The following is an 11,293-nucleotide window of genomic DNA, read 5'->3' on the forward strand; positions in this document are numbered from 1 at the left end:
CATTGTCTTCCTAATATTTTTTTTTATCTGCGCCTTAAAGGGACAGTTGTTGCAAGGTGATTGGTAACTTCACTGAAAGCAGTACTGATGTATTAAGTGAATAACAGAAGGATAATTGTCCACTTTGTAAGGGCTGTCAGAGAAGCCCAGCTTTCATAGCATTTTATAATGCTGTTGGTGACAAAGAAAAAAGTTTCCTTTTATCACATTTTCTTCCTGTTTTAACTTCTATAATATAAAAAATGCAGTTGCAGTGCTAACATTATTAAAGTTGCTGACATTATTAAGTTGCTAACATTATTAAAGTTGCAAACACGTTGAATTGCCCATGAAGTCAGAGGTACATTTCAGAAGAGAATTTTCTCGATGTCACTTGGGGAGGTTTTAGGACAGGGCCTCCTGCCAATATGCTGTATTTGTGTTCACTGCAGCACTGAGGCCAGTGATGAGCTACTGGTACCACTGATAGGAATGTCAGTTTGGCTTCTTAGCTACAGTAGATCAAAGATTTTACTCATAGCATTTATTTTTAGATGGCAGTGTCACCTCTTTATTTTTGAGCAATATTAGATGTTCTGAAGACTAATTAGATAGTTACATAAGATGTCTGGATCTTGACATTGACACTGTTCCCAGCTGCAACAGTCACTGCGTAATAGCCTTCCCTTAAAAGCTCTTGTACTAAATTTTTCCTTCACATCATCTTTTAGCTAGTGCATTGGATTTTCACATTACTGTTGAGATGGAAAAGGCACTTTTTATCTCGGTTCTTGCCTTATCATTTCTCGAGTGAGAGAAGGCTGAGACGCTACCAGTACGAGTCATCTGCTTACTGTGGAAAAAGCAAATGCTCAGTCCTTGAGCTGCCCTCCTCATACCCAGTTGAGTGTGTATGTCCTGATTGAAAGAAACATCCATTTGTGTTGGTATTTTTGGATCATTCTGGAAAGATGCCATGAAAGATGCCTTTTTTCAAATAAGTTAAAGCTAGAATGAGTATGTTGGTTAGATTAAGGATGATTTAGTAGTTACACTGCGCTATCCTGGAAATTGAAGTGCCATTCCTAGCTATGTCACTGGCATCCTGTGCTAGTGCAGGAACGAGTGGGTGTCATTTCAGTGGTAGTACAGGTTCTGTAATGTCTGTAAGTAATGTTTTACCATTCCTTGCAGTCATGCCCTTGATATGCAGAGCAGCCTTGCTGCAGTGGACTTTGATCCTGCATGCAATGTCATACTGACTATTCCTGGTGCTTAGCTGTTCATGTTCTCTTGTGTCAGTGGATAGAGTCAAGTATTTGAGCTGACCTGCTTAACACTGATCTGAAATGTCTGGAGTGCTTGTATCTCTGAGAAGGTTAAATAATTGCAGACATGCATATTCAAAGAGAGATTCAGATTGTGTTAGTTGCTAATATAATTGATTTGAAAGACTGCAGTAAAACTAGTACATGTGTTTTTCTTGGTGGTTATGGTGTGTCCCCACTGAATAATTATGGTCCTTACAATTTCAGATTATATTTACAAATAAATTCAGAGTATGTTTACTGGTCCAGCTAAAACTGTCCCTAGCTGCTTTTTAAAAACAAACTAGAAAGAAAAATTCTGTCCTTTTTAACTGCCAAATCAATTTTTGTGCCAGTCTTCTGAAAAGTTTTATTTATGGTTTATTGACAGATTTATGCGTTAGTAGCAACTAACAGTCATAGATTTACTTTTGCAATGTTTTTAGTTGTTCTCTTTTTCAGAAGGTTAAAAAGCCTTTTTCTTTGTGAGGATAAATTTCCCACTTTTGTATTTAAAGACCTACCAGAAATACTAACGCACATATTTTGAATCCTGATAGTGGCTCTCAGCTATCCCCTGCAGACATTCTTTCATGACAACTTGGTGCTGTTTATCACTACTAATGCTGTATCTGTTCGTTTTTCTAGGAAAAGCAGGGACAAACGTTTGGAATTAAAACTTCTATCTTCAATTCATGTTGAGAGTAATTGTAGAATGTTTTATTATTAAGCATTTAATGCAGTTGATAACTTTTTGAGTTTCACGATTACACCATTATTTAGGTTGGAAAAGACCCTTAAAATTGAGTCCAGCTATTAACACAACATGCTCAAATGCTCCACTAAACCATGTCCTTAAGTGCCACATCTACATGTTTTCTAAATGTCTTCAGGGATGGTGACTCAACTACTTCCCTGGGCAGACTCTTCCAGTGCTTGACAACCCTTTCAGTGAGGAAGTTTTTCTTAATATCCAATCTAAACCTCCTCTGGCACAACCCGAGGTCTTTTCCTTGTTTTTATGAAGTATGGCTCGATTTCTTTTGTGAGTCCACTGCTACTGTCACTAGCACTGGTCAGAACTACCAACAAGAAAATTGTTGATATCCTTTCAGCTGTACTTTGTGCATTTCCATTACATAATCATTTCTTCCATGGTCAAATTTGATAATATAATTTTATCTCAATATAAATCCCATCTGTAGGGATAAGAGGACACTTTATTGCCCAAATAAAAAGTAGATAGAAAACTTCTTCCAAGGCAAAAAGTCAAAAAATCCAGTGTTCACTTTACCCTCCAGTATGTCATAATTTGCAATAAAAATTCACTGTTCCTGACGTGTGCCTTTATTAGGAGGCATATAGGCCATCTACATAGATTGGTTATCAGAAACATTTTTAGATTTTTCTCTTTGATGAGAAAGAAAATGACAGATGGCTAAATGTGAAATTTCCATCATCAGGGCTCTGGTCACCACTGAGGTCTTGTTCTCCAGCCGCTTCTCTCCTGTCTGATTTTCCCATTCTATTTCTTTGCTCTTCAAGCTATTTGTCCAGTCAGCTCCGCTCACAGGTTTAAGTTTGTTCTTTGTGCATTCATGTTGAGCAAATACTTCCTCTGTGCTTGGGTTACCCTACTGGGTGGCTCCTTTGGAGTATGGGAGAAAAAATGTTCCTGGTAGGCTCAAGGTGTGCCTTTGCAGGGATGCGCCTGCTCAGCTCAGTGTTTGTGAGTATCCAGGAAATACACATTCAGTGCATAGGTAGATTTCAGAATTAGGTAGTTAGGAGTTTAGAAACCCAAAGCTTTACTGGCTGTGTCTGGCTGTAAATATTCAAAGCTACGATGTTGAAGAAAATACATGATTTTGCAGGATGGGCAGGAGTTCCTGTATCAAGAATTATAAAGCACTTGCCAGGAACTGCCAAACCATGCAAGACAATATGAGGCAGAAAAAGCAATGAGCCTATAGCTGTTATTTTGTCCTAACAAGCTCTGAGATCTGCAGTGGGAGGATGAGGATGGTCTTTGTGTCAGCGTTAAAAGTAAAAAGGACCTTAAAAGTCCTTTTTACTTTTAACATGCCAGAATGAGAGAGTAACTGCAGTTGTGATTTGTTTCAATGTTACAGGTTCATGAAAGCTTTAAGTTATGCTTCGTTAGATAAAGAAGATTTATTAAGTCCTATTAACCAAAACACACTTCAGCGTTCCTCCTCTGTTCGCTCCATGGTTTCTAACGCTGCTTATGGTAGCTCTGATGATTACATTGGCCTTGCTCTCCCAGTGGATATCAACGAAATATTTCAGGTATGTAGGTTTCAACTGATTTGGTTCATTTGCATTTTCATACTGAAAGGCAGTTAGCTGTTGCCTTTTCATCAGAATAGATTAAATCTAGAGAAATGAGGAAAAACGGATGTGGTACTTTAAAGAAATACATTTTGGAGAGCTAGAGTTTCTTTTCTAACTGTTCTTCTCACTTATTTACACAAGATCGCTAGGCTGGTTTGTTTTAAGGCAAATAATGGCAAAGACAGTGTTGGAGGAGTGTTAAACAGTGGTTTTGCTGACAAATTTGCTGTCATAAGATTTTTAGTTGACATCTGGCTCTTATACTAAAATTAGCATAGTCTGTGCACATTCGTTAATTCTGCTTTAGCCAACCAATAATTGGCATGTTTATCAGCCACCTATAAATTATGTGTATAATCACACAGTTAACTCCCTGCTACCATGGTCTGTATTAAATAATAGATTCTTCTTATATATATCATTATAGTATTAAATTATATTGTCTTATCTTTGAACATACATATATTTAGCTTAGAACAGATTATTTTCAGTATCTCAGAAAATCCCTTCTTCTTTCTACTGGTAGAAACACATTCCTATTTAACAGACTGATGCATCATAGGGTTTAATACTCTGTTACTTAATCATCAAAATCAGGACATGGTCTGTCAAAGGTAAAAGTGGTCTTCCTTATGTTAATCTTACTTAATATTTGCCTTTCAAATCTAAATAAACTTCTTATCAATCTCAAAAAATTGCAAAACATAGAGCCATATTATGTTAAATCATGTATCTGCTTCTGTTTTTCCTTTGTGAAATGACTAGTTTTTCTTTCTCCTTCAAGTCATTGTGGGATATTTGTTACCTCATTTTGTTTCTCTCAGCTCTCTTTGTAGTTGAGACATGCCTGAGCTCCACATCCTACAGGCAGCATTTTAGATGTCCTGGTTGTTTTTGTACTTCATTCCCAAGATCTCCAGTGGTGTAGCATGATCATGGACAGATTATGAATGGCCACTGTGGGTCACTGGTTTTCTTACAGCCTGTGTCACCACCATTTTAACATCTGCTGCCTCTTCATGAGCCTTTGTCAATAATGTTCATTCACAGATATTTGGCTTTTCTTTAGTACTCAGGAGCTCATTCTTAATTTCTTCCTCTAATGATGCATTTTTCTTGAAGTGAAAGAAAAGCAAGGTTTAATTTCCTCATAAAATTTATTTTTTTTCTTGTGTTTGATTATCACCTCTGTTAATTTTAATTTTTACTTGGGTATTCCAGGTAAAGGAAACCCCATATTTCCAGAAGAAAACTACACCTCCATTTGATGAGCATGGATCTAGGGTCTTCACATCTGATGCAGGAGGTACTGGTTTTAATCCTCTCCTGTAGCTTTCTGTTGTTTATTGGTATATTGGGTGGGTTGTTGATTTATTTGTTAATTTTTCTTTACAGAAAACATCATTTTAGCTATTAAGCTTTGAGGACTGTGTTCTGGAATCAGGATAGTAGTCCATTAGTTCCCTGTTTTATTTAGTTTGAGCTAATATGTTGCTTCAAAGTTTGGTCCTGCTCTAAAAAAATGAAGGAAAACCTGCATATCTCTGATAACGTGAGCTGATGCTGCTCAAAATCTGGTAGTGATGCTGTATTACAGGAAGTAACAAAATTTAAGTTTAGAAAAATATGAATCCCACATATTCCCTTTGATTACCAAGATCATTTATAGGAACTTATGGTATTAGATGTGTATTTCAGAAAGTAAATTGTCTTTCTGTGATGTGTCCATGATAACTGATCAGTGAAAATTATGGGATGAAAGAATTGCAAGTGTTTTAATGCCTGGCTTGCTCTGGAATGTATCTCTAGAGAAGTCAGAAATCTGTAGGGTCTTAGTATGTGTTTTTTCAACTAAAAAAAAGCAGGCTTGACTCTGTTTTTTTAATAGTTTATTAGGATAGCTGTTGTCCTACATTTCTGGGGTTTTTTTTTCCCCTTTAATATTATATACAAAGGTGATTTTGCTCGAAGTGTGTCTCTGTTGTTTGCTACGTTTCAGTGTAAAGTAACTCTTGTTCAAAACTGTATTTGTTTGTTTTTTCCACCCAGGGAAGAGCATGTCACTAAAGTGTCTTCTGCTTGTTTCTGCATTGCTGAGTCTAGTTTCTTCCTGTCACGGTCACTAAGTTACAGTTTTTTAAATTGTGTTTATTGTTGCGTTGGTCCATGTGTAATTTCAACATCTGGTATATCGTTGTATTAATCTGGTTTGACACATGAAAATTGGTAATGTATTGGTGTTATGTGGGTATTAGTAATGTTGATACCATGTCAGGATTTACCACTTACCTTCTTACAGTGTGTGTACTTAGAGGTTGAATTCTGTCCTTTGCAATGTTTTGTTATGTATAATAAGTTGGAACTAAATCTTTGTCTCTTTCTCAAATGCTAACAATCTTGGGCGCTTAACCACTCCAAAAAAACACCCTGTAGGTCTTCACATGCACTCCATCCCCAGCCTTAAAAGGCTTTAAAGTGGAAATTAATTGAAAGAGTTAGCATTGGTTGCTTGGTTTTGTGGGGGTTTTTTGATAACTGAATCTTATTTACAGGTCTTCCATCAGGTGCAAGTGATGTTGTCAAAAGCCCTTTTCAGATGCTCCGCCAGCAGATCAGTCTCACAGAAATAATGAACACCAGCCGTTCAGATGCCTGTCAGTTCTTAGAAGGTACAGAGGACACAGGGCTTCAGGAGCACACAGATGAGAACTGTCTTTACTGTGTCTGCGTTCAGATTCTGGGTTATCAGCCTAACACCAAAGTGAGCTCTTCCTATAATCGTGCAGGTTAGTGTTCCTTGTGGTGAAGTGTGATAAAACTGAGAGAACATACTGGCTTTTGTTTGTCTTTAAATAATCTGGTAGCATTTTTGTTTACCTGACTATTGATCTTAAAATTATTTCTCTAATAAGCTTATTGTGCAACCAGTAGTATTGCTATGGTCATTTCCAGCTTTCCACTCTTTAGTATTAGTAGGAGTATGAGTCTGCATGTTTCTTTAGTATTTCTAATAGCATGTCAAAATAAAAAATTTGAAACCTTATTTAGTACTTAAAATGCGTGTTCTGAAAACTGACACTTGCTGTTCAACTAATGAAAAGTCTGACATCAAATCAAGCCTGTGCCATAAAATACAGTGAAGGAAATCTGTGGAGTCTGTTGAAGCTGAGCTGTAATTTCTGGGATTTAGTCATCTTTTCTCATACTTTGAGATTCAGATGAGAGTTGGAATTAATTTTTCTAACCTTCTCTGCAGAGTTTGCAGTTACATGCCTTTTGTCAATTCCTGTGATGGAAAGATAATCCAGTAGTGGATGCTTTAGTAGGAGCACTCAGTGTTTCTACAGTACTGTTAGACATTTTTTAGTAGCAGTGTTGGCAAAGGGAGTGATGCACAAATGTGAGGAATGGCTCAGAGAGCTAAGCTGGAGGTTGAGTTAGTAGCAAGAAGGGGTGGCAAATAAAATTCCAGCTGTAGTTACAGGTGCAGCAAAGCCTGGCTCTTGCCAGAGCCCTTCCTGAAAACACCTGTGACAGTTGTGTGAACAAAAAAAAGTCTGCACATGCAAGAGCATCTCTATTGTGTTACATAAAATAGAGTATGGATATATCAGTAACTATATCAGTACTATGTGTCATGCCTTCTTAGGCTTCCATCAGTGTCTGGAAAAGACTCCACTAATGGATTTAAGATTTTTTTTTTAAATATCAGTTTTGGAAGAGTTTGAATATAATTTGTCCTGAATCCACCATCTAGTTCTGAACTGATTTTATGCATAGTACTTAGTGCTTCTTGCATGTTTGCAATTGTTGAAAAATAATGAAAGCATGTGAATTGAGGAAAAGTGTGAATAACAAAGGTACATCTTGTTTATGTCAGATTTTTCAGACATTCCATATACTGACTGGTGTGGGCAGAGCATTCACCATCACTTAGATGTGCATTCCTCCAAATTTTCTGGAATTTCAGGCTGTAGTGATGCAGTATCCCATGGTTCAGCCAGCAGCACCAAGAGTACAGAGCTTGTGTTAGGTAAGTCTGAAAGCCTTATGATTATTAGAAACTATGACCAGTGATGTATATTTTAGGCATTGTGAAAAAATTATATTTCACTTACGTACACTGCAACAAATTAATGCTCTTTATCAGAGAAAAAACAAAACAAATCTGAATAAAAACATCATCCATCTCCAGGTGTGAGAATACAGTTCTAAACTCTTCTCCCTCTGCTATACAGCATTTCTGCAGATTATTCAATACCTGACATTACAAGCAAATTGTCTTTTTTTCATTAAAAAAAAATCTAAGAATTACTGAATTACTGAAAAGAGGTGCTTTATTATGTATTTGTATATTATGTTTTGAATTATGATGGTTTCTTACAAAGTAGCTGATTTTTGAATTCTCCCCTATCTGATAGAAGCTCATCCAGTTTGCAACATGCTTTAGTGATAACAATACCACTGTAACTTTATCTTGCAGGTTTTCCTTTGAAATGGTAGAAATCTTTTTTAAAAGGTTGACTGTTTAAAGTCTTGAAAATAGTGGTGTTCTAAGTTCTACTTTCAATAGAAATATTTTTGATAGCTCAGAATACATATGTAAATGTATGTGTTCATGTGTGTACAAAATGCGTAAACAGACTTATTGTACAAGGTTAGCTGAGTCAAAGACAATTCTGTTTAAATCCACACTTGTTTTATTTGTTTTTCCAGGAGTAAAGTCAATCCCAGATGACACACCAGTGTGCAGGATACTTCTGCGGAAAGAGGTCTTACGTTTAGTTATCAACTTGAGCAGTTCAGTTGGAACTAAGGGCCACGAAACTGGACTCCTGACGTAAGTTCAATGCATTACAGGTGCTTTAGCAACACTTAGTCATAAGTATTCTCTTAAGGTCTCAGGGACCGTGAATAACCTCACTTCTCAAAAGTTGTCAGGCAGATAGATTGAATGTAATGTAGAAGGTAAACAAATAATCTTAAAATCGTTGCTCTGTGTTCAGTATTTTACTCTTAACCAAACCTTTTAAAATCAGTAATTCAACTGTAGTAATTACATACCTAGTGTAGCATGTAGATAAAAGAAACAAATACTTTTTTAGTTTTACTGAATAATAGATAAGTACAATAACAAACCAAAAGTGATTTCTTGAGAAACCCAGCTCTACTTTAAGCAAGAGTACAACTCCTGAAAATAATTTATTTTTTAAAAATACTTAAATATGGGAATATAAATCCAGGGACTAAATGTTGTAACCTGTAGGTTTCTGGGCTACTGACGTTGGAAACCAACAACTGCTAAAAGAAAATGCAGAAATGTGTGGTTTAGTTTCAAAAATGCTTACAGATTTAAAATATTATTTATAACTGCTGTACATGTGGATGCCAATTATTTGATACACTCTTCTCTTTCCAAGTCTGTTATTTTAAGCCTAGGCAATCACAGTAATTCTGTACAACTTAAAAGCCATATATTCTGTTTCATCTCATTAGTTTAGATTTCTTCTGGTTCTGTACAAAGTAATGCTGTGTGTTGTGATGTTCTTACTGTGTCAGTTCTGGGATTTATAATGCCTATTACTGAAGAATTAATGATGACATCTTATTGGAAAGTTTGGGGTCTTTTTAATACAATGGAAATCTGTTCAAGACTTACAAAATTTTGTTTATTCTCTTGTTCAGAATTAAGGAGAAGTATCCCCAAGCATTTGATGACATATGCCTTTACTCTGAGGTGTCCTACTTGCTAGCACACTGTACATTTCGACTTCCATCCCGAAGGTTCATCCAGGAGCTGTTTCAAGATGTTCAGTTCTTGCAGGTGAGTGGAGGGTGCACTGAATGTACCAAAATGGCTGGCTGGGTGCAGATTCCATGTCCTGAGTAAAAGATGCTTTCAGATAGGTACATCCTAAAGGAAGCCATTTTGTGATGTCTCCTGAGTAAAATCTCTAGCAACATTAATACTCCATCCTTCCCTTTTAGATGCATGAGGAGGCAGAGGCTATTTTGGCAACGCCAACACAACAGCCTGTAATTGATGCATCAGCCGAGTCCTGACCTCTGCTCAGGCAGTGCTCTGCATATGGACTTTGAAATGCTCAGACAACTTCCCACTGACTGGATAAAAAGTTTGGAACATCATCTTGGAAACCTTCCAGAAGCTACTGGTACCTGAAGACTGAACTGAAAACATTTTCTTCCTCAACCAATTACTGGCATAGTCATTTGAGCCCTTTGGGGATTTATTAGACATTACCTTAGTTTTAATAATAGTAATTACCAGTATATGCAAGAGCCAAGCACTGAACACCTCCACAAGTTTTCATTTCATTTTCTACCATAAACTATGATGAAGTAGGACAACTTGCAGAGACGTTTTTAATTGACTTCCGATTCTGTTCCAGAGAAGCAGAATGATGCCTTGCTTTTTAAACCTGGACACCAGGAATCAGAGAGATGGGGGTGCATTCCACTGCCAGCAATGGGGAGCCATGCTGTGGTTGTGGGCACCAGGGGATTAATGTTAGCCCTTCTCTGTTGATTTTTGTACTGTTTATAACACTACTTTGGGGATTTGTAACTTCAGACAGAAAGAAATGCCTCTGAATCTGAGGTTTCATTAAGTTATTTTAATATTGCTATAGTTTTAAGACATTTTATTAGCAGTCTCTTCGATTTCATTGCATTTACATACATGTATCTTGTCTGAACCAGTTAAGGATTTTCACTACAATTTGATTTTCAAAACAAGTCATTTAAACCTTAAAATGCTGAAATCAGATTGTTTTCCCTGAATACTATGCATGTGTTTGCAGTTTCTACACTCATGCTCATATAGTACAAATGTGGGTCTTACTCAACTACAATCCTTTAAAACGCATGATTTGTATCAGATAAGCAAATATTGTATAAACTGAACTTGAAGACATTTCATCATTGCAGGTTTTGTGAGGAGACTTAGGTATGAGTGTTTTCCAAGTTCCACGGAAACAGCTTTTTATAAAAACAAAGGTTTATTTGAATTTTCAATGGATTAGTGATCAAGCATCAGATAGTACTAATAATTGTAGTGAAAAGCCTTAAGTAACAAATTTTGGAGCAGCTGTACTTATAATTTTGTACTGGTATTTAAGACTTGTTGCAAAAGTTAAATGACACAGTGACTGGTAATGATTGAAGTAGTTGCCTCTATCATGTTACTAGTGCCGTTTCTAAACTAGTAAGTGCAAGCTAAAAAAAAAATAGTAGGAATCCCTGTCACTTTTATCATGGATCTAAAGATTCAGAAGCCTTTATCTAAAGGTAGTATAAATATATGCAAATGTGTATATACAGTAGCATGGCCACCTTTGTTAGAATGCCTGTAATAGAGGGGATTACCCTTTGATTTTGATATAGGTGAATAATTCAGCTGGACTGTACTGAGTAGAACGTATTTTTATCCATTCACTCCTACCATTTTTTATAATTGTCAGATTAATACTTAAGTGAAATTTATCCTGATGCTCATATCTCTGTTCTTACTAGCTATGCTACTGGAGATTTCAATAAGTAGTCCTGTGAATGGTAACACACAATTCCTAGTGAAATGTAGAATTTATTTGTTCTTATCAGAAATTTCATGACATCACATAAGCACTGCTTTG

The 11,293-nt window shown here is 36.4% G+C and overlaps 1 protein-coding gene across 2 annotated transcripts in view; it reads left to right on the forward strand.

Moving 5' to 3' along the window:
* RICTOR (RPTOR independent companion of MTOR complex 2) overlaps positions 1–9,994 on the forward strand; it is a 72,551-nt gene extending 62,557 nt beyond the window's left edge. Inside the window, exons 32-38 of one of the 2 annotated variants that reach the window (XM_030969301.1) lie at positions 3,419–3,596; positions 4,863–4,947; positions 6,194–6,427; positions 7,522–7,674; positions 8,358–8,481; positions 9,327–9,465; positions 9,630–9,994. In XM_030969301.1, coding sequence (XP_030825161.1) covers positions 3,419–3,596; positions 4,863–4,947; positions 6,194–6,427; positions 7,522–7,674; positions 8,358–8,481; positions 9,327–9,465; positions 9,630–9,704 — 988 coding nt within the window. In that variant the 3' untranslated portion in view covers positions 9,705–9,994. The remainder of the gene's footprint in view (positions 1–3,418; positions 3,597–4,862; positions 4,948–6,193; positions 6,428–7,521; positions 7,675–8,357; positions 8,482–9,326; positions 9,466–9,629) is intronic. The other variant, XM_030969302.1, reaches the window with a different exon arrangement.
* The last annotated feature ends 1,299 nt before the right edge of the window (positions 9,995–11,293 follow it).

Source organism: Camarhynchus parvulus, chromosome Z (genome assembly GCF_901933205.1).
Source record: "Camarhynchus parvulus chromosome Z, STF_HiC, whole genome shotgun sequence".
Classification (NCBI taxonomy): Eukaryota; Metazoa; Chordata; class Aves; order Passeriformes; family Thraupidae; genus Camarhynchus; species Camarhynchus parvulus.